The 22,236-nt window shown below is 39.4% G+C and overlaps 3 protein-coding genes across 3 annotated transcripts; 1 reads left to right on the top strand and 2 right to left on the bottom strand.

The window, feature by feature from the left end:
* Positions 1 to 721: 721 nt before the first annotated feature.
* LOC100710561 (translocon-associated protein subunit alpha) lies at positions 722 to 6,130 on the bottom strand. The gene is made up of 9 exons (XM_019358809.2): positions 5,969 to 6,130; positions 4,984 to 5,102; positions 4,814 to 4,907; positions 4,513 to 4,640; positions 2,996 to 3,130; positions 2,516 to 2,592; positions 2,013 to 2,091; positions 1,723 to 1,816; positions 722 to 1,604 (listed from the first exon to the last, which is right to left on the bottom strand). The coding sequence occupies exons 1-9, from the start codon at positions 6,036 to 6,038 to the stop codon at positions 1,540 to 1,542; spliced, it is 861 nt and encodes a 286-aa protein (XP_019214354.1). The 5' UTR covers positions 6,039 to 6,130; the 3' UTR covers positions 722 to 1,539.
* A 3,424-nt stretch (positions 6,131 to 9,554) lies between these two features.
* LOC100692600 (signaling threshold-regulating transmembrane adapter 1) lies at positions 9,555 to 14,226 on the top strand. The gene is made up of 6 exons (XM_003441359.5): positions 9,555 to 9,727; positions 11,800 to 11,913; positions 12,261 to 12,294; positions 12,394 to 12,455; positions 12,541 to 12,632; positions 13,415 to 14,226. The coding sequence occupies exons 1-6, from the start codon at positions 9,694 to 9,696 to the stop codon at positions 13,661 to 13,663; spliced, it is 585 nt and encodes a 194-aa protein (XP_003441407.1). The 5' UTR covers positions 9,555 to 9,693; the 3' UTR covers positions 13,664 to 14,226.
* Positions 14,227 to 20,143: 5,917 nt separating this feature from the next.
* rh50 (Rh50-like protein) lies at positions 20,144 to 21,860 on the bottom strand. Its single transcript, XM_003441360.4, has one exon. The coding sequence runs from the start codon at positions 21,649 to 21,651 to the stop codon at positions 20,215 to 20,217; it is 1,437 nt and encodes a 478-aa protein (XP_003441408.1). The 5' UTR covers positions 21,652 to 21,860; the 3' UTR covers positions 20,144 to 20,214.
* Positions 21,861 to 22,236: the final 376 nt, after the last annotated feature.

A 22,236-nucleotide genomic window follows, 5' to 3' on the forward strand; every position in this document is an offset into this window, starting at 1 on the left:
TAGCATTTGTCTTCTTGCTGATTTTTCCTTTCTTTTTGCAGATTTCTGCACACTTTCACGATCAAACAAATGTTAATATTACACAAAGATAATCTGAGTAAATGCAAAATGCTCATCAAGATGCTCTTTGGTAAATGTGAGACGAGTCTTTGTGTTCTTTTTGGTTAGCAGTGGTTTTCTCCTTGAAGCGCTCTCATGGATGCCACTTTTGCCTAATCTCTTTCTCACTGTTGAATCATGAACTCTGAACTTAACCGAGCCAAGTGAGGCATGGTCTTCAGATGTTGTTCTGGGTTCGTCTGGATGAGTCAATGATGTACTCCTGGAGTAACTTCTGGGAAGATTAATTCCCATCCCAAGTTTACTCCAATTGTGGATAATGGCTCCCACTGTGGTTCACTGGAGTTCCAGAGCCTCTACAAGTGCCTGATATCCTCTTCTCACAAACTACATCAGCTAAAAAGATAATTCTTTGTTTTTACATTCATCAGGTCCCAATCAGCCCAAATAGCAAAGAGAAATTAAAAATGCATGCCATGAAAGAGTTCGGGTCTTAGGAGGTTAATCGGGTCTGGCTGTGGCTAGTGAAAATGAATGTAATTGTGTACAGTAGATTACAATAACTTTACTCCAGAAAAGCACATGGAGTCAGGAAATACAGAGAAAGCAGAAATAAATAAAACAAATAACAATAAAGATAACGTAGACAAGAGAAGAAAAAGACGTTGTTTAGCCTTTTATTGTTTTTCAGAAGGCGTTGCATCACAAATACTGACATACAACCTGAAAGACCGCATCACTAACACTGACTGAAGGCTCTGAAATGCTCTGCTCAGGAGTAAGGCGGCAAAATTGACTTGCAGAGACACTGAGATACATGGTTTCGACATTTGTACTTGCAGCTGCCACTGTACCACTTAAAAAAAATAAAATCATGGATGTTATGTGTGAGTCATGTGGTAATTAAAAAAAAAACCCATCAACTGCATTTTTTGCAAGAGACCAGATAAGGCAGAGAAGGGTTTGATGATAGAGAAGACTGGGATATTTTCATTATACAAATAAAACACGAATGGTCTGAAGTCGTAAAATCCAGAAAAAACAGGTATTGAAAAAAAAAAAGAAGAAAAAAAAAAAAAGAGGGGTGGCAATAAACTCAAATGTAACCCTCTTCAAGAAGGCAGTTCAAGCCAGCCCTTATAATCTTAATTACTGATTGTCTTATTTTTCCCATTACATCTCTCTCTCTCTCTCACACACACATACACACACACAGATACAAAAGTCCCTTTAAAATGAACCACAGTTCAGTCTCCTTAGTGTTTGGTCACGGTCCAATGAGAGCACAGGAACCCAGGATCCTCTCAGCATGCAATACCTTGAGACTGTATCAATCTCCGATTCTCAAACATAGAAAAAATCTGCTTCAAAAACTGAATTCCAGATATGCTCATTCTTTGTAAATATGAACTGAGTTATTGTTATGAGGTGTTCTGAAAGTTTGATCAAGATTATAACGACAAAAGGAAGACGGCGCGTTTACTGGTCTGTCCCAGCCGCCCTCTTGGTTCGTTTCCGGGGCGATGCTTTAGGGGAAGCCTTGTCTGCAACACAGGAAGTAAAGATCAAATACTCATAAATCACCATCAAAGTAAGAAAACAGAACAAAACAGAGGGTGAGTGGAGCAGTGTAATCATAACAGCTGGGCAAAATGAACTTACTCATGACATTAAGAGTCTCCTGAGGAATCCAGCTGATGTCCACATCATTTATTCCAGCAGTGCCCTTTTCTATTTTCACAGAAAGCCTCTTTTTCTGCAGAACACACACACAAAGGTAGAAAGACCACATTATGTCATGTTAAATCCAATTTATTCACCATCATGCTGACTTTACCAGAAACACTTCTTCACATTTACAGCGATTTACTGAGATGTGCCTCATCTCATCTCATGTGCAGACAAAATATCCCTAGATAAAAACAGAAGAGCCAGGGATGACGAGCACATACCGTCCTCGAGTCCAGGACCTGGTACATCCCGAAGAGCAGCAGGGATACCAGTCCCGCCAGGAACACGTACATAAACATTCTGCAAATAAAAGCAAGAACTCCAAGTTACAATTACACAAGAGCACAAAAAAGAAAGAAAGAAGAAGAAGTCAGATTCCTCCGTTTATCAACCTCGATTGCAAATTTTATGTTAGACTTTTTTTCCAGAAGGAATACGCCGTCTTCAGCTCGACTAATATTTCTGCCAACAGTTTGCGCGTCTTGCACCAGCAGCACAATCCTGGCTGCGAGTCTCTTTGTGACAGTTTCACACCTCCTTTTACAGGTTTGTACATGTAGTGCAATCTTCTGGGAGAGCTGCTTATGTGAAGCCTCAGAGAGCCGGATGTGCCAAAACGACGTGACAAATACAATTTTGTACATTTCCAATTTTTTTTGTTTTCTCCAGTGGAATTAAAAAGACACTATTTTGCCTTTACACTATAAAAAACAGAAAAGCTTACGTTTCTCCATCCAGTCCCTCTTCTCGTTCAGTGATGGTGACAGTCTGGTTGTAAACGGCAGTTTGGAACACGCTGCCCTAAATTTATTTTTTACAAAAGAGAAGTCAAAAGACAAACAGGAAAAAAAGAATTTAGGAGCTTCTCTTTAAAACTTGTCATTAAAATGACTCAGCATTTGTTAATAGTGCAGAAAAGAAGCAGTCAAAGCTCAGCAGGGGGAAATGATGACAGTAAGGACCCTCCTGGGAATCCAAATTATGTGAGAAAAAAGAGAAAAAAAATAGTTGCTAACAAAATGTAGTGCTGATGAAGATTTCTTCAAGGCTTTCAATATTCATGAATCATGAATAATCATTAGGTGTGCTGTGAAAAATATTCCTGACAGTTACTGCCTGATATCTTCACATTCTCCCCCCTCCCACCTTCTCTCAATAAAAACAATAAAAAAATAAACTTTTAAAACAATAACACTGATTTTACCTCAGTGTCTTGATAGTTGAGCAGGATTACAAGTCCAAACGGGCGACCGGCCATTGGCTGTGCTGGGATGAAGGAGTACTCGAAGGAGGCCTGAGCTTGTGGCTTGACGACAGTGTTCAGGGGCAAAGCTGTGAACTATAAACACACAAAACACTAAGCAATCGCTTTCCTGAGCTATGACATGAGCTACAAAATGTTTCTTCACTAGTATTTATGGAATTAAGTGAAAGGTCAGACAGCAAAAGTATATCTGAGATTTCATTCATCGTTTTAACAGCTTATCTAATACAAGGTGGTGAACAGGCTGGAGCCTACCCAGCTGTCAGAGTGAGAGGCGGAGTTCACCCTGCACAGGTCACCAGTCTGTCGCAGAGCCAACACAGTAACACAGACAAGCATTCACGTCCATGTTCTCGCCTACGGCCAGTTTGGTTTCCTCATTTAACCTAACATCAACATCTTTGGACAAAGCTGGGGTACCCAGAGAGAACCTGGGGAGAACATGTAAACGCCACAAGAAAAGCTCCGGGAACCTGGAACCCTCTTGCTTTGAAGCAACAGCCATTTCTGAGATTTCATTCAAGCTAAACAAAGTAGCCTTTGCTATTCTCAGAATTGGGAAATGAAGAGAGCATGTGCACAAATATAATAAACATCTTTTTACTTTAATGTTTCTGCATCATTCAGATATTTGAGTTGTTCTGTTACACAATTCAGTGTGGAGTTCAGATGTTCTTCCCCGAGTCTTTGTGGGTTTTCTCAGAGTAGCAGAGGAGCAAAGACACTTGAATGTGTGTCAGCAGGGCAGAAACCAGCAGAGCCAAAAAGTACGAACATCTCATCTATGGCCTCCTCCCACAGTCCAAAGACATGTCGGAGTTAGTGGGGTTTGGTTAACTGGGGATTATAAATTGCTCATAGGTGTGAATGCGAGCGTGAATGGTTGTCTGCGTGTTTTAGCCCTGCAACAGACTGGCGACCGGCCCAGGAGGTCAACAGTCTGTCGCTCTATGGTAGCCTGGACAGACTCCAGCGCCTACCGATCCTGAACTGGATAAATGGAAGAAAGGATGGATGTACAATCCCACCCTAAACATTTTTTTACCTTATTTTTCCATTAAGACATGAAAGGAATAGAGAGTGTTTATATATATTTTCAGCATTTCTCAACATTCAACAGAATAAAACAGAAGTAATGAACATAGGAAATAAAAACAGAATTCAAAGAAACCTAAAATCTGATATAAACTCAGGGAAAGTCTTGCTGTAAAAGTATGTTTAAAGGCATGACCGACTACGCCGACCAGGTTGCTCCATAGTTATGCGGCGCTCATATGTGCTCACCTCGCAAATTTTATATACCAGTGCATGTGGTAGAGGTGGAAGATGTAGACCATGAGCGGCCTTAAAGGTAGATAATAACATCTTAAATTCAATTTCATAGCTAAATCTCTTTAGTTATGAACTTGACCTGAAGAAATTTTACAGCAGGATATTCAGCACATTGTGTCACTTACATTCTGAATGAAGAACTGGAAGTCCTGGGGATAACGGAAGGAGGCCTCCAGGGACTGAACGGTGAACTCCTGACTACCCTTGTTGGAGAAACCCACCAGGAACCGCACAATTTCATTGGCAGGAAACTCTAAAAGTTTCACGAACAGAAGTAAATATTGAATAAAAGTAAACACACAAATCTGCAGATACCACGTGTTTAACACAGCCACAAAACTGGCTTCTGCACCACACCATGAAACAACCAATTAAGCTTCGTGCTTTAGTTTACTAGCAATTATTAACAAAAACAGCGAGACCAACCTTCTCCTGTGGTGAAGATGATTGTCGTGTCGGCATCAGGGTGAGAAGCTAAAAGTTTGTCCGCCGCTTCGTCAGAGTCATCTTCGTCTCCATCCTGACGACAGGCAAAACTTTACATTGTAAAATCACCACTAGTATGCCTAATCGTGCTGCGCCATCACTGTACATACCGAGGTTTGGATCTGATCCTCTTCAACAAGCACGTCTTCATCATCTTCCTCTTCATCTACTGCAGCATCCGAGTCCTCGACAATGTCCTCGGCCGAGTCTGAGTCGGCGTAAACGTGGCCTGCGAGTCAGAAGCCACAGTGAAAACGTGAATGAATGAGGGGAATGATGCTGGTTAACACACTGGAAAAATGTTTTGGGAGTTTTCATATTAAGTTTATGACAATCTGAGCTCGTAATATTTGATTAATTCAGCATGTAAAACAGATAAGAAAGTCCTGCATTTGGCAATCATCTTCACACAGACAGTATTTATTTATTTCATAGCAATTTTTGTCAAATTATGTCTGTATCACGTCACGTGATGAAGTGATAGATGGTTATTTAAAGAAGAAAAGCAATGGGAATGTGGGTGAAATTTCTAATATACACTCAAGAAAGGAAAAATCATACAAAAAGTGGTTGTAATGGTCGTATGGTTGTAATAAATCTGACAACCTTGCCTCCAATTTCAATGAAACAGGAGCAAAAACACTTGAATGTGTGTCAGCAGGGCAGAAACCAGCAGAGCCGAACAGTACGAACATCTTATCTATGGTGACGTGTCCCAGAAAAGAGAGGGAGCCTCCAGCTGTTCTCACATCCTCGGCGACTTCATACATTTGTATTAAAAAGTCCCTCTGTGGCTCTAAAGGGAAATTAAACTTTGCGTGACGTGTATGTAGTTCTTCTTACGAAGAAAAGGACGGCTTTTTCTTTAATTCACAACAAAAGCGACAGACTATTTTATATCTCCAGATGTTTAAAGATAAAACGTTCCTTATATTCACGTTAGTAGCTGACCCAGCTGTGGAGAAAGCTGTCGGATCGCCCTGTGACTGTGCCACGTCAATATGTTAGGCGAAAAACTTCTGACCAGCAACGAAGTGAGGCTACAAATGTATCTGCCTGCTTTCAACTGAAATAAATACACAAATAAATGCTTACCAACTGATATCAGACCGCAGGGGAAGGCCAGGAGAAAAAGCAGCAAAAGTTTTGATGTGAAGTTGAACATGTTTGCAGAGGTGGAGGCTGAAGTTAGTACCACATCAGCAGTTTAAGGAGTAGAGGAGAGAAGCCGAGGAGGGGGCGGGATAAGAGGAATTCTTCTTCTTCTTCTCCATGTTTCATGGCGCCTGCGTAGAGCTTAGTGGTGCATTATCGCCACCTAGAGGGAACCAAAAAAACAAACAAACTTTGTAGCGTGGATGAAGTGGAGCCACGTCGTCCATCTTTAACACAGTCGTTGGGCTAGATGTGGATGTGAAGTAGACTGTGTTTAACAGCTGTTTGTTTTCAGGGCTTTTATTTTGCACCAGCACCTAAAAAGTTAATAACAGGAATATTAAGTTGAATCACCATGTTTTTATGAAGGGCCAGGGGCACACGAATGGAGGTGGGCGAGGCATTAAAATCCCTTGATTCACATTAAGGCTAAATATAATCCAAAAGCTCAATGTATATGACAGTGAAAAGGGCCACTCTTCATACAGAGTACTTCAACTTCAACTCTATGATGGTGAGACTCTGGTATTATTACTTTAAGTAGGATTTATGACTCTTAATTAGGAGTCTAAGAGACTTAAGTCACAACTTTGCAAATCAGTTCAATACAAAAGCATTTTCAGGCTACACTGTGACACGTCTGTGTTGCACATGAGGCTGAAAACTGTGTCCAGTGTTTTTTTCTTTTTCTGTTTTACACCTCTATCTATCTATCTATCTATCTATCTATCTATCTATCAGTTGTGACCCTGTGTAAAATGTAAATGTAAAGCTTATCATTGTCTTGCTGAAATATGCATTACTGATTTTCAGCCTTGTTCCTTGCACACAGAGATGTCTCCAGATTCTGTGAATCTTTTGATCATGTTGATGTGAATCTCTTGATGAACTGTCTGATGTAGACACAGTTCTCTGCAGACTGGTGAACCTCTGCCCATCTTTAGTCCCGACATTTACATTTCCGCCCTTTTCTTGCTCCTGTCCTAACTTTTGTGAGATGTGTTGCTGCCATCAATTCAAAATGAAAATATTTTTCATGAAATTGTCTCAGTTTAGACATTTGATGTTTTCTGTTTTCTCCTTTGAAAAAAAAATATAGATTCATGAGACCTGCAGATGTTGGCATTCTGTTGTTACTTACATTTTTCGCAGGGTCCTAACTTTTTTGGAAGCAGTGTTGCACAAGGCATGTACACAGATTTCTACAGCAATTTCTAACACTGGGACTAGCTTTGATAAACCACATTGAGTGACAAGAGGGTACCCAAAGATAGACAAACCAGAAGATAAAAAAAATTAATTAATGTGTGCATAGCAGATAGCGTGGTGGTATTTCAAAAACTCTCTTAATACAAGTGAAAACCGCCGCAGTTGTTTACAATGGAAAGTTTCTGACGCACTGTGGTTAATGTGGCTTAATGTGTTTTTGACCGGTGTACCTAACTATAACACAAGCGTTCCCACAACTGTCAGTTTTAGTTTCCTTCGTCTTATTTGTTCCTTTTAATAAATACGCTGCAGCATTAGAATGATCCTATAGGCGGAGAATACTAAAAAGCAGGATGGAGTAACACAGCTAGGATATTAGACATGCAGTGTGATGAGCAGTGCTTCAGTTAGTCCATTTAATTAACAGTGTAACAGCTCTTTCTGCACCATTTCTTTTAACAAATTATGAAAAGATCTCACATTTTGGCTTTGCCTGGTTGAGCAGATCCATGACTTTAAATAGCAGCTTGAGCGCAGTGGTATAAAGGTGGACATGCTTTAACCTATAGCCCACACTCCTTGCAGAATAATAACTCACCCAGTGTTGTGTGGGATAGCTAAGACAGCCTAAATATCTTGAGCCACTCTTTAGTGAATTTTCATCCATGTCAGATGTCAGCACCAGTAACTTTTGAATCAATGTTTAAACCAAAATAACTCAGATGCCCAAAAAGATGATTGGAACAATCCTTCCCACATCTGGTTTAATTTAATATTCAAAATGTGACACTTTATACACAGAAGAAAGCAAAAAATGACTGCACTGCTGTCTGCGTGTTCAACCCACGCTTTCTTCAGTAAATGGACCGTGAGAGTCTTATCATTTGCTCCTCTCATCCTGAACCAGTGTTCAGCCTGCTGACACAGATGGGGCTGATCAGCAGGCTGCCAGCTCCCGCAAGTTTGTATACAGAAGATTTAGGAGCTGCAGTTCAGCACTATAAATGAATCCTGAAGAATGATTGCTGAACCGGGTGAAATTAATTCCCAGACTGTATGTAAATATTCGTCTTACAGCTGACAGAGATTTGCTCTTCGTCTTTATTGATTTGAACAAACTGTTTGAGATGCTCCCATACAGGTTATGAATATTTGGTTGTGCTTCTAAACGGCGATCATTCTCTGTCAAATATGAATCTTTGTAGCGGTCATCAGATGAAGATAAATCCAGGAGGGTGTTAATGATGAAACTGGCTTTATACCCAGGAGATTTAAAAGGCTTACAGACTCCAAATACCAACAGATTTATCTGGATGATATGAAAATAAGATACAAAGAGAGCTAAAAACTCATATTTTACCCCCAAAGTGACCAAAACTAGAATGTGAATTTAAAAACTGGGCCTCTAGTTTGTAAACACATCCATTAACACCTCCTTGCTGGTCTAATTCCTGTTGTCTGATGTCACAGCTGTGAAATATGAACTGCTAATTTAAGGTGTGTGTTGCCAGGTAAAGAGGTCAGCATGAAAAAGTTAAATCAGTGAACACCACCATGTGCTGAATGTGTTAGACCGTTACCAGAATATTTGGTTAACCTCACTTTCTGTCATGACCACTGGCATATTTTTGACCCAGCAGCTCACAACTGACTTTAAAGATATATAAAGAGATCTGCAGGATTACAACATTTATTTTGGTTTATGAGTTGTTCCATTACTTTGACAGGATGCTTCCATGTTCCATCACTGAGATCTATTACCTCATACGTCTAAATTTCCTAGACGTTTGCACTTATTAAACACTTTTATTGATTTTTTTAAACTTAAAGGTCATAGTTAGCATTTTTATTTTTTTAATCTCATTTTATTATTATTTATTTTTTATATACAAATCACTGCTTTTCATAGATCCCTTCATCTGTATGCATGTATGTGTAAAAATCATACCACTAGAGTTTGTGCTGTGGTAGTTAAAAATATTTGTCCCCACTAGAAATGTTTTTATCTCCACGGGAAGAATTTGCTCTCATTCTTAATATGTTTTCACATAGTATCCAGATGTTGTGTAAAATAATTAAAGGATTATATTTAGTGCCTCAAAGACAATTAAATGTCTTTTCAGGATATTTAAAGTAAAAATGACATATCCCCTTAGATTAAAACTGTTCATGTTGTATTCCTTAACACTGAAAGGGCAGGTTCGCAGCTATGATACCTGATCTTTCTTGTAGTCTAAAAAAAGTTTGTGGTTTTCTGCAAAAGCACACATCCTGTAACAGTCCTTTAAGAAAAAAAAAAAAGCAAACACGCTGGTGTCGCATCTTACTGCGTGAGCACAAGCATGCAGCGGGTTCTGTAGAGCTGCTTGTCAAAGGCAGAGTACAGGTGTAAAAGATTTAGTAGATGTTTGTTATCACAGTATAGTTTGGATTGTCCTTGGTTAAACTTCACTGCCATGGAAAATCAAACTTGCAGCTCCCCTACGGAAGGTAAGTCTTGAATGAAGATACAGACATTGTTAGATTTTACAGTAATGTAAGCCGAGAGTTTTCCTTAGAGTTAGATCAGGTCTTTACATTATTTATAAATAAAGATGGTTAGTGTTAGTGCTTATGATACTTCTTATGCTACTTTTATATTGAACTAAGCTTTACCGGTTTGACTTCAGAGGGAGTAAAAAAGGTTAAAGGCTGATTTTCACATCAGATTGTATTTTGATTAGTTAGCAGCTTTTGCTGGACTTCCCCATCTTTTCTGTTATTGCTCTAATAGAAGTCTAACAGAATCTCAGTACTTTCTAGATGCAATTGTAATGTTTTGAGAAAAAAAGTGCTGAAAAATAAACTGTATGCTGCCTGGCACAATGTGACAAACCCAGACAAAGATCATTCCAGGAATTAAACTAAACCAGGGACACCAATAAGCTTATAAAGAGATGAAATTAATATAGAGCAGAACTGTTCAGCTTGTTGGTTCCCCAGCAGTTGCAGTTTCTCATGCGGCACCTTGGGAAAACTAACCGCCCACCCCTGCCTGAGATGCTGCCGGAGAGAGAAACATATCCAAAATTAGAGTCAGTAGGACTTCAGCCAGGGGGGCAGGAGCTGGATGATAAAAATGTTTCCAACTTTGTTTTTAAATCAGTGAATAGTACTTTAAATAAATGATCACCACAGTAACCAAAAACAAACAAAGAAAATCCCCCAAAACTGAGCTTACTAAAAGGTCAGTTTCTTTTATACACAGCTTTCTCCCACGCCTTCACAGCTGCCATGTGAAGTGTCTGTTGTGTATAGACTCACAGTATTCTGATTAAACAGACAGTGATAAACGCTCAGAGGCATCAGCAGTTTAATTAGGACGGTGCAGTTTGCCCAAAGGCAAAAAGCAATACTGTGTAAGATCGTAGAATGTGTCTCATTTTAATGAGGCGATGCATTACCAAAGCTAAATTATTTATTTAGGTTTTGTAACAGAGATCCTATGCACCAGATATTACTCTGTCAGAATGTGGATCCATTTCCACCACTGCAGAGTCAAAACACGTTGACAGTGAAGATGAGCAAAGTTCAGCTGAAAGTTATACGAGATATTGCACACCACAGCTACACAGTTAAGAGTTACAGTTACAGTCAGGCTTTTTATGTGATTCAGTGGCAAACCAAAAACCAACAGTGTGTTGACTGAATGTTTTAACTCACTCGAGATCGATGAGGCTTCAGGAACATGTTAAACATAGTATATCAAAAAGCACTGCAAATGGTTTCTGGGGTAGGAAATGCGCCCAAGATGCTTTTGCTCAGTCTGTATTCCTGCAGCAAACATTGCACGTATCACACATCCATGCATGCAAGTTTCTCAGCAAAACCACATTTTCTGTTGCTCAGAGCCGGTGTAGATGTATTGCTCAAGGACTATGATGCCGTGCATGTTTTCACATTTTGGTTTATTGCCCAATTTCCTTCAGCATTGTTTGAACAATCCACTTTCAAGCATGTACCTCTAGTTCTGCATTTTTTAAAGAGATATAAAAAAGCATTTTTATTTTGTTTATTCATATTTTAAAAACTTTACATGATGCATGGATGGATATTCTTCATTTATTAATATTGTTATTATCAGTAGTAGTCACTTATTTAATATCTCTTTAAAATGTGAACTAAAAAGGAAAAAAAAGGTGTCCCAAATTGCTAAAATTAGCTTTCTGTGTTGCGTGGTGCTGTGATGAAGCACAGTCATATCAATTTGTGAGTAGGGTATTTCTGTGTGAAGCTAAGCCATTTTCTCACAGTGCTTCCATTTCTTCCCACAGTTCATACACATTGTATTAAGTTGGTTGCGAGCTCTACAATGAGCACGTGTAAATGGTAGGCAGTGGATGGATGGACAGAAAATTAAAGACAAAGCTATGTAAAAAAAACTGCCTTTTGATTTGATGGATGGATGGATGGATACATAGCAGTTTTCTGCCTTCGTGTATGAGATTAACATGAGGTCAGTGAGTGTTGCTCAAACAATTTATTAATTTAAAGCGACTCATATTTGTTTTTCTTTTTTCTAGCTTCACATTTGGATGGTTTATCTATTTATCAAGCGGTCTTAGGGGTTCTCAGTGCAGCGCTGATCATCTCACTGGCATGGAATATTTTTTGTTGTGTATCAAAATGTGGCTCAGGTAATTACATTATTTACATTATCCTCACTCAAAAAAAAAGAGATTCACAGTAAACATGATGCAATAGTTTGAGTAAAATGCAACTGGAATATATATATAAAGAGTTATTTATTCTAATATTCAATTATTTCAAAAAATGTGCTTGTATAAACTGAATGCATATCAATCAAATACATTTGATTTGACCAGATTTAATTAAATTTAACATTTTTACATTTTACATGTAACAAAAATACATCAGAAATCCAAATGCAATTAAATTAGTTAAAGTCAGTATTTGGGGAATTAACACAAAAACCCCTAAAAACGATCCAGTTGTGAATATATTCATCTTTATCTTGTATTAGGAAAATGGAGATGTCCACTGAGAAGACGACAAAGGTGTGTAGCGTGTTTTTTTTTTGTTTGTTAACAAACTACAGTAAAATGCATCTGCATGTGAAGAACTCACAGTTATCCTCTCTGTGTTCCCAATTTTAGTCAGAGCTTGAGGCAGATGGAAGAAAATCCTATTTATGGAAACTTAAGCTACCTGCAAACAAGTAAGTGCAAGTGTTTGTGCGTATGTATGTGCACGTGCTTTAGTACACTTGTATCAGATTACAGCATGATGTTATTTCTCCACAGGCGTAACTTTGTTAACAGAAGACAATCCCCCTCACTCATCACTCAGCTCTTCAAATGGGAAGTATCAGCGGAGAGTCAGATCAGACTTACAGGTAGATTCTTTGAAACTCTTTGGAAGGTTTGAGATCTTTTATTCTGGCTTCACCTTGGGCTCACTATCTGTTCATACAGGTTATTAAACCTTCATGACAATATCTCTCCATAAAAAGTAAAATACAGCTGTATGATACTAGATCAGGTAATAGTAGGAACATAAAAAGTGGTCCTCTAGGATAGGTCAGTCTAGACCTACTAACCGACGGGTGTCAAACATAAGGCCTGGGATCTAGAATTGGCCCAAAAAAGACTCTAAACTGGCCCCCTGGCCCAATGTGAAGAAGGGCATAGTTTGTTTTTATTTTTAATTGTATTTTTAACTCTCAGTTTTATAGCTTTTCATACTGATCAAGGCTTCTCTGTTGCCAGTGAAATTAAACCAATTAAATTAAGGTAATTAAATGATAGCTAAATAATTAAACGATGAAAAAATTCCTTTTTAAAAATATCTACTAAGGAAATGTTGTTTTTTTTACAGCAGGTCCACAGCAAAACCAAAACCAAATTTAAAAAAGAGCAAAAGTACACATGTATTTCTTACCATTTAAAAGCAGAGAGTCATGCTAACACATTTCTTTCATCTACTAAAGCAGCGTTTCTTTATCACGTAAGAAAATTGTGATGTATTGTTGAAATTGCACTTCTTTTTCTTAAATTAAAATATCCCAAGCATTACATTTGTAGCTAAAAGTCTTTTCACAGACAGAAAGGGGAGTTTTGCTTGTTCATTGCATTGAAGTGTGATCATGTTTACATTGTTTTTTGTTTCTTCTTCCAGTCTAAAAACCACGACTGCTATGCCAACCTGACCTTAAAGGGCCCCAGGCTGCAGGCTGGTCACAGCTGTCCGCAGATACAGTACTCAGATGTAATGCAGTTAGGGGAGCCACCGGAGTCAGAGAAGGAGGATGACGGTAACACGGATGCACTCTCCACCGTGTCTGATCTGTATGCTTCTGTGCAAACTCAGCGAACAAAAACCATTGACTCTGCAGACAATGAGGAAGGCTATGCCAACCATCTCTGAGACGTGCACAGCTGCTGATGCTGAAATGCTGTTTTTTTCAGGCCTGATCTGTCACCACAGGATGTCAGTGTTTGTCATTATATGAAAAATGGAAACGCGTCTGTGCAGTTGTGAAGTAGGCTAAGTGCTGCACTTTTCTGATTCATCGGCTCTCAAACTAGTTCTGACACGAGCCACTTGCAGAAGCTAACAAGATGACGGGACCCACAATTTCAAACAATTATTAATAATAAACAGGATCCCAGTGGAGTTTTACTTAAGTAAAGCTCAGAGTAATAGCATTCACAAACTCTTTTTGCGTTTGTTAAATTAAAAAGAAAAGAAAATTCATGTTCTTTTAACTCCCTGACAGTTTGAGAATCACTGCTCTGCCTGAATGTGAAAGTTTTAATATAAAATGTGTATTTTATGTAACATTTCAATGACATTTTTTGGTGGACTTGTTTTTTGATGGTGCATTGAAAGCTAATTAAGTACAACATATCTATTTTTTGTTTTTTACAAAATGACACAGTAATTAATTGTGTAATATTTGCTCTAATAAAATAAATGATTATCTACGAGTGCTCCAGACAAGCTTTTGTATGCTTAACAATATAATCCACTTATAATAAGTGAGTAAGTAGTTTTTTGACACTTGCTTTTCAAGTCATAGCACATTTAAAACCAACATGCTTTGCAAAAGAAATAACAATATAAAATATTTTATATGTTATAAATTTAGGCAAAACACTCCCAAATTGCCTTAATTTTTAGTTTTCATTTAGTTCTAAAGTAGCTATAATACATTTTAATAATTAGCAGGTTTGAGTGGAAAAATACTTTCAGATACTTCTCACATGGTCAAGAACTGCTGACTTCCAGTTAGCTGTGTAATAAATCCCTTTTCTTCTCTTTGCTTTTATCTTGGTTAGAATTCTCTTAACACAACTTTCTCCTGCTGTGTCAATGTTTAACCCTGTGAAATGAATGGGTCACTGAAAAGACCTAAAGCAGTATAAAAACACCACAGAAATAACATGCAAAAGAAATTTTACTTTGTGTAAACCAAGAATTAATATCAGTTACCATCACTTAATTTCTTTAAACTCCTTTGGTTGTGACATTAGACTTCTTGGATGAAAGGTCACTTAGGTCTGTACTTTGCATTTATCGGACAGCCTTATTTATGGCATTTACCGTTTGAATAATCAATGTTTGAGATAAGAAGAGTTTCTAATAGCTAATGGTAATTGCAGTACAGCTGAAAAATGATCATCCATAAGAGTGAGCCTCACTGCTTCTATTTATTTTAAGTAAGTGCTGCTCATCAAATGCAGTGTGTTCACTGACCATCAGCTAGTGGGGCTACCTCTATAAAATCAAATGCTATGAAAATGTGCTGGTCTGGAACATTCAGGTGTGTGATAATCTTCCCAGTAGTGGACATCCCATCAAATTCACATAGAGGTCAGACTGTGCAAGCTTCAGAGAAACTGCATGTCAGACTCTACAGGAAAAAGCTTCCTGTTTCTAAAAACAATGCAGCACCCAAGTTGCTTTGCTTTGCAAAGCTGCATCTGAACAAACCACAAGACTTGTGGAACAATGTTAGATACTTAATGCATAGCGCCACATTTGGAGAAAACCAGACACAGCATGTCAACACCAAGTCCTCCCACTAACTTGTCACAGTGTACAGAGGCAAACTGTGTGGAGTGCGAGTAGTGGACCCAGGTGCAGACAAACCAACGTGTGGAAACCAACTTAATAGGAACAAAAAGCGAGCCGTTTAATTAGCCTGATAAAAAGGTCCAAAAAAAAAAAAAAAAAGCAGATACACACTGGGGAGAAACTAACTAGAACTGAACTGGAAGAAAGTAAACGCTAAACACAAAAGACAAAGAACAAAACCTCGACTGTGGTTAAAAACCTGAAAACCCTGGAGGCATGGAAACATGTCGAGAACAACAGATGGCCTGACAAAGACTGAAAACACAAACTAAATACACACAGGAGGATAATGAAGGAATGGGAAACAGGTGGGAACATAGCTGGGACAAATCAGACCTAACGAGACAAGGGGAAGAAAAACTAGACACACTGCACATAGGACAAGGACTTTCACAATAAAACAGGAAACAGGATGGAATGCAGACATGACAACACAAACTTGATAGCATAAGACACGCAAACATGAAACTCATAAAGGGTGAGGGAAACTTAAATACAGGGGCAGTAAACACAAGGAGAATCTAATAAACAAATGAACTTAGCTAACCTAGTCAACTTAAACATAAACATCAACATCAAAATAAAGTAAAACTTAAAACGCGGGGTCAACAGACCCAGGAACGTGACATAACTGTCACCACATTGGTGATGGTGGTGATGATTTTGACTTGTTTTTTTAGCCAGTCAACTATGAACTCTTCTGTATACCAAGGTATTCTTGAGTTAAAGGTGAGATCATGGACAGTTGATCCCAAGAATATCAACAAATCTAGGTGGAGACAAGTATCAGGGATGATTCGTGACAAGGGGATGATTTGAGGATAGCAACAAGTGTGAAAAGGAACATTTACAAGATGGTAGTGAGACCCACTATGATGTACTTTTTGGACACAGGATCACTGACAAAAAGACATGAAGCAGAGCTGGAGGTAAAGGTGTTAAGATTTCAGTTGGGATTGACCAGAATGGTCAGTGAGTACATCAAAGAGACAACTGAGGTTGAGCGATTTGGAGGCAAAGATGGAGAGGCAAGACTGAAAAGAGATGAATAGATATAGCAAAGGACGATATAGCAAAAATGCAGAAGATTGCCCAAAGATGCCCTACCATTAATTACTGCTTCAATCTGAAATATGATCAACCTATCTATAATAATCTGCTGTGTACCTCATGCCTTCAAGCTGGCAATAGTTAAACCATTACTTAAAAAGTCATCTCTTGAGCTGTCTTAGCTAATTATAGGCCAATCTCCAACCTTCTTTCATCTCAAAAACTCTTGAAAGAGTAGTTGTTAAACAGCTAGCAGATCATTTGCAGAAAAAATTGATTATTTGAAGAGTTTCAGTCAGATTTCAGAGCTCATCACAGCACAGAAACGGCTTTAGTGAAGGTTGCAAATGAACGAATGGCCTCTGACAGTCCTTGTCCTGTCCGACGTCAGTGCAACGTTCAATATTGTTGACCATACTATCCTATTAGAGTGATTAGAGCATGCTGTAGGTATTACAGGTACGGCGGTGCAGTGATTTGAATCATATCTACCTTATAGACTCCAATTTGTTCATGGAAATGGAGAGTCCTCTTCTCACACCAACGTTTATTATGGAGTTCCACAGGGTTCAGTGCTGGGACCAATTCTATTTCCATTATACACGCTTCGCTTGGGCAGTATCATCAGAAGGCATAGCTTTTTCACTGGTATGCAGATGACACCCAACTGTATGTCCATACAGCCAGAAAGCGCACACAAATAAAACCACAGCAATATTTTAAAGACATGAAGATATATTCTTCAACGCACACATACCGGAGGTAGAGGAGCCGCTGCTCCAGCTGGGAGCGGTGGAGGAGGCGCTCCAGTCGGAGGTGGACGAGGTACGAGAGGGTCTTTGCCTGCTGGGTGAGAAACCGCTGCATGAGGGGCTGCTCCAGCAGGGAGCGGTAGAGGAGCCACTTCAACTTGAGAGGGAGGAGGTGCACGAGGGTCCTGTCCAGCTGGGAGCAGTGGAGCAGCTGCTCCAGGCGGAGACAATGGAGGTCCCCGTGTCAGGGGGACCTGCGCGACCTGGGGCCGAGAGCTATTCGCGAGCTGTCCCGGAACAACGGACGCCGGTCCAGCCGCCAGTGAGCAGGTGCTCACGGCTGCGCCTGCAGGGTGGTGGTGTTCTGGGAATCCATCCTACCTGACAAACCATTATCCTACCCGTTGTTTCTGCGCATGCGCACAACACGGAATTAAGTGGCGAACCGTCCTACCTTTGTGAATATTAGCTAGAAAAATACTCCGACGGGTAAAATTAAGTGCCAAACCATCCTATCTTTGTGAATGTTACCTACAAGCATACTTTGAAGTGGCAAACCATCCTGGCTTTATGAATATGAGCTACAAGCATACTCTGATGGGCAAAGTTAAGTGGCAAACCGTCATACCTACTTACATTTGTGCTGGAATTACTCTGTGACAGCAGAAATGTGCATAAACTACTTACGGTAGGACGTTTTGCCAAAGTAGGATGGTTTGTCAGAACACCGGTTCGCCAGGTGGCCGACTGCCAGACCAGCGTCGCCACTGGAGGCGTGGCCGGAACAGCGTTGCCATCACCGCTGGAGACTTGGGCAGCCTCCACAAGAGACACTGCCCTGTCGTCGGGTTGGAAGCCGGTGGGGGGGACGTAGGTTCGGCCGGATGGCTCCCCGGGCTCAGTCGGGCGATGGGGGTGTGTAGTGGGGCATGGTCTGCGGTGCCGTGCGGACGCACCTGCACGGCATCTGCAGATCACGCCCGCGGTGTTAAATCATGGGGAAGCAGGGTTGAGAGGCATGTTGTGGTGTGATGTGCGGCTTGCAGCTTGGGAGCTGCAGTCGATGTAAAGAAATGGCTCATAATTACAATCTGTGGTCCCGTCATGCCTTATTCACGCCACAAGGGATGATCTGTGGTGACCTCTAAAGCGAGCAGCTGGGAAAAAAAAGAGAATTATAAACTTGTCAGCGAACAGATTCTTGAATTTGGTGCAAAGCATATGACTAACTCCGCCTTACAGACACCATCGCATTTGTTAGACGTGAAATCTCTCTCAAAGAATTTATGGTTTCAAAGATAAAATGCTCTTGAGAAATCCAGGGGAAAATATAAAACATTTACTGCATCATATATGAACCTGATACATTGTTTTAAGAGAAGGAATTTTCCGTAAAGAAGGTGATCCACTCAACATAAAAGCATGCACCAGCATTGTGTGCTTGATAAAAATCAGAGCACATAGCAACTTTTGAGAACAGTTGATGATTAGATAAAGAAGTGTGTCAAACCTATCAGTTCAGAAAAGATTGGTGATGTAATTAACCTTTGTAACAGTGGCATACCCATTCATACAGGTAATCACAGCAGGACATGGAAACTCACTTTACCTTTAAATTATGATCTTCTCTTCTCGTAGAGCCAAGTTTGAAGTGCTTGTTTACATCCTCAGTTATCTTGTCTTATCTTGAATGAGATGATACCTTATATGCAGCATTTATATTATTTCACACTGGTCACTTCCAACTTAGGCCCATGATGCCCAGATAAAAAGTTGCGGAACGGTGTGACAAAACCTGCATATAAACCATGCATGTATATTAAGAAGTCCCAGATGTCAAAAGTCCAGCTGATAACATAAACTCATATATTCTTTATGCTTGTATAGAGGCTATATCACTTGTCCAGACAATAGTTTTTCAAAGTAGAGCTGATATTTTTTAAATATCACAAAACATGTGAAGCACATGAAATTTGAAAATATTTGTAAAACGATGAGGTAGCATTAGATTATGATGTTAAAAATGCTGAATGACATATGTTACCTTGATGATAATGATGAATTTCCATTAAAGGAGATTATGTTTTCATATAAGCTAATTTGTTTGGTGAATTCTTCTGTTCAGGCTTTGAAATACAAAACTGCGTTGTTGCTTGTTGTCATTGACTGAACAATGGGCCATACTTTGGTCTGGTGATTGTAAAGCACAGTGAGATTGTTATATAGACAGGACTTTTGTATCCTTGAGGTAATCTAGAGTTCAATCTGACTCCGTAAAACTATGTCAGATTTTAATACAGATTCCACTATCATGGTCGTGTTATGAAAATGTCATGTTTAGGCTTCTATTTTATGCCTGTCGTATTTGTAACACTTTAGTGAGTTAACAAATTATTTTATATCTATTTCTAAAGGGACGATGCGTGTCAAATATGCCCTGGCTTATTGTTGATATGTCTTCACACATTAATTATAAATTAAAAAAAATTAAAAGTTTAAATTAAAACTGCAGTTTTCATTTTGACAAATGATGCATTTAAGCATATACTTTTTGCAAGAAATCGGATTCCACACATTTTTAAATAACAATAATGATAAAATGAACCATGTTTTATTAAACTGTTTATTTTAAATACATTATACTGCAAAAAAGTTCATATTTCAGCCTGTTACTTTTCCATTGCTTTTTTGTATGCAAAATGCTAAGTGAGATTTATGGAAACAGTTCAGTACAAAGAGGTATGTAAGTAGATGTTACCACTTTAAAATCTATAATGATCAGTCTCACTTGTGCTACACTGGAACCATGTGTGCAAACAATTTCTTTTTAATATATTTAGAAATCACAATATATATGTGTATGTGTGTATATATATATATATATATATATATATATATATATGTATATATATATATATATATATATATATATACATATATATACATATATACATACATACACACACACACACATATATATATTTATATATATATATGTATATATGTATAAAGTTAAAAAATATAAGGTACAAGAGCTCAGACTTTGGTGTCCATGGGATTCATTTGCCCTTTCTCCTCATAGGTTAAGGGGACTTCTACACTGGAAAAGTCTGATGGCAACTCAAAGAAAAGCTCATCATCGAAGCATTTCTTATCAGATGGAGATGCCAAGGAGGGAAACTTCATGACCAGCCCGGTGAGCAGACCGCCAACTGTAGAGGCTCCGATGGTGGTAAAGACAGCCGCCACCTGGTACAGCGCTTGCTCCTGTGCAGTGCGTCCCAAGCCCGGCTTCAGTCCAGGAATCAGCTTCTGCAGTTCTAGCAGCCGTGGATCTCCTTCAGGTGGAGCACGGTGGGAAAAGATCTGGTACATGCTGGGCCCGTAGGTTTCCTCAGTGGCGAGGAGGATGGCGCAGATCCCTGCTGCGGCTGATATGATGCCAGTCAGTCCGTGGAGGTTGTGAATACCACACTGGTCTTGGATCCTCATGCGATAAGCCATAAATGGGGTCAGGTACTTGTAACCAAAGAAACAGGCAGTACAGCCCATGACGCCCAGTACGTATGCAGCTACAGGTGAAATCATCATGTCCACAGAAGCTCCAACTGTCACACCTCCTGCCAGAGTCACATTTTGGATATCAGCCATCGTGAGCTTGCCTCTCTTATTGAATAGCGCAGAGAGTGCAAAGGCAGTGATAGTGGATGAGGAGAGACCTATGAAGGTGTGGAGTATTGCTCTATGCTGATCATCACCTTTAAATGTAAGAGCAGAGTTGAATGAAGGCCAGAATACCCAGAGGAACAGGGTTCCCATTACAGACAGGATATCTGAATGATAACTAGTGATCTCTTTAGCATGTCCATCATTCAAACTTGGCCGATAGAGCATAAATGTCACTCCTAGACCAAAGTAGCAGGCAAATATGTGGATAAGAATAGTGCCGCCTGCATCATTGATCCTAATGTATTTGAGTACAGCCCACTCTGTCACAGCAAATATAGGAATCTCAAGAGAAGCCATGACCAGTAGCTGAACAGGACTGGTCTTCCCAAGCACAGCCCCGAAGGAGATGAGCACCACAGCACAGGCAAACTCTGCATTCACCAGGTTGATCACCCCCAAGTGAATTTTACCATCATAGTAAAACTGGAAGAACCCTTGCATCAGGATTGCCCACTGGATTGCAAATGTAGCTGTGAGAAAGTTGAAGACCATCCCGCCAAAGCCGTAGAATCTGAAAAAAGCCAGCAGGCAACCGAAGCCTATGAAGATCATCACCTGCACATCAGCAAAGTAGGGGTAGTCACGATAGAGGGAGTTCTCCATGGGGCTGGTCTCATTGTTTTGCAGCTTTGCGTTGGTATCGTCATCGTAAGTGACAAAGACAGCATAAAGAGCTATGATGATCACCTCAAACACTAACACAAACACTGGCAGGCTCACTTTCAAACTCACTGAGTCCTTCATGTTGATGTTCAGTATCCAGACTGCGACTCCTCTCGCTGCAGCAACACCCCTTTTGTACTTTTCTCTTTTTTTAAAGATCAGATAAGAGCAGATAAAAGCATTGGTTAAAGAGAGTGAACATTTAACAGTGGATTGTTATTTAACAACTCGAGAGAACAACGTACTTTAATCCCTCACTGCTCACAACTGAGCTTATCTCTCCCCCTGTGGTTTTCCGCAGCAAGTTCTGATTGGTATTAAATGTCTTTATTTTAAGCTAATCATGCCATAGTCATTGTCATCAATATATGTCATTATGTTTACTATTAGTGCCAGTATATGATGTCATCCTTAGTTTAAAAATTCCAGATTTTATTTCAAATATGTAAATTCATAATTTTTCAGTCTTGGGATGTGATACTGCTAAACGCCTAAATAACAGCTGGAATAACAGGAATGACAAACTGTTATCACACTGAACCTGTTCAGCATTAGGAATGTGTGTTGTGTCTGAAGCAAAAAGATGAATTCTCTGATCGACATTAGAAAACAATCAAAGTTAGATCATAGTAAGACAAGGCAGTATTTCTCAACGTAAGCTATTCT

This window comes from Oreochromis niloticus, linkage group LG5 (genome assembly GCF_001858045.2).
Source record: "Oreochromis niloticus isolate F11D_XX linkage group LG5, O_niloticus_UMD_NMBU, whole genome shotgun sequence".
NCBI lineage: Eukaryota > Metazoa > Chordata > Actinopteri > Cichliformes > Cichlidae > Oreochromis > Oreochromis niloticus.

What these genes read in the sequence shown, in the direction of transcription:
- rh50 (XM_003441360.4), bottom strand. Translation starts at nt 21,651, where the DNA reads ATGAAGGACTCAGTGAGTTTGAAAGTGAGCCTGCCAGTGTTTGTGTTA.
- LOC100692600 (XM_003441359.5), top strand. Translation starts at nt 9,694, where the DNA reads ATGGAAAATCAAACTTGCAGCTCCCCTACGGAAG. An exon ending in CTTAAGCTACCTGCAAACAA is followed by an intron (nt 12,456 to 12,540) that starts GTAAGTGCAAGT and finishes ATTTCTCCACAG; the next exon opens with GCGTAACTTTGTTAACAGAA. An exon ending in GAGTCAGATCAGACTTACAG is followed by an intron (nt 12,633 to 13,414) that starts GTAGATTCTTTG and finishes TTCTTCTTCCAG; the next exon opens with TCTAAAAACCACGACTGCTA.
- LOC100710561 (XM_019358809.2), bottom strand. Translation starts at nt 6,038, where the DNA reads ATGTTCAACTTCACATCAAAACTTTTGCTGCTTTTTCTCCTGGCCTTC. An exon ending in CTGCGGTCTGATATCAGTTG is followed by an intron (nt 5,103 to 5,968) that starts GTAAGCATTTAT and finishes TCTGACTCGCAG; the next exon opens with GCCACGTTTACGCCGACTCA. An exon ending in AGGATCAGATCCAAACCTCG is followed by an intron (nt 4,908 to 4,983) that starts GTATGTACAGTG and finishes GCCTGTCGTCAG; the next exon opens with GATGGAGACGAAGATGACTC.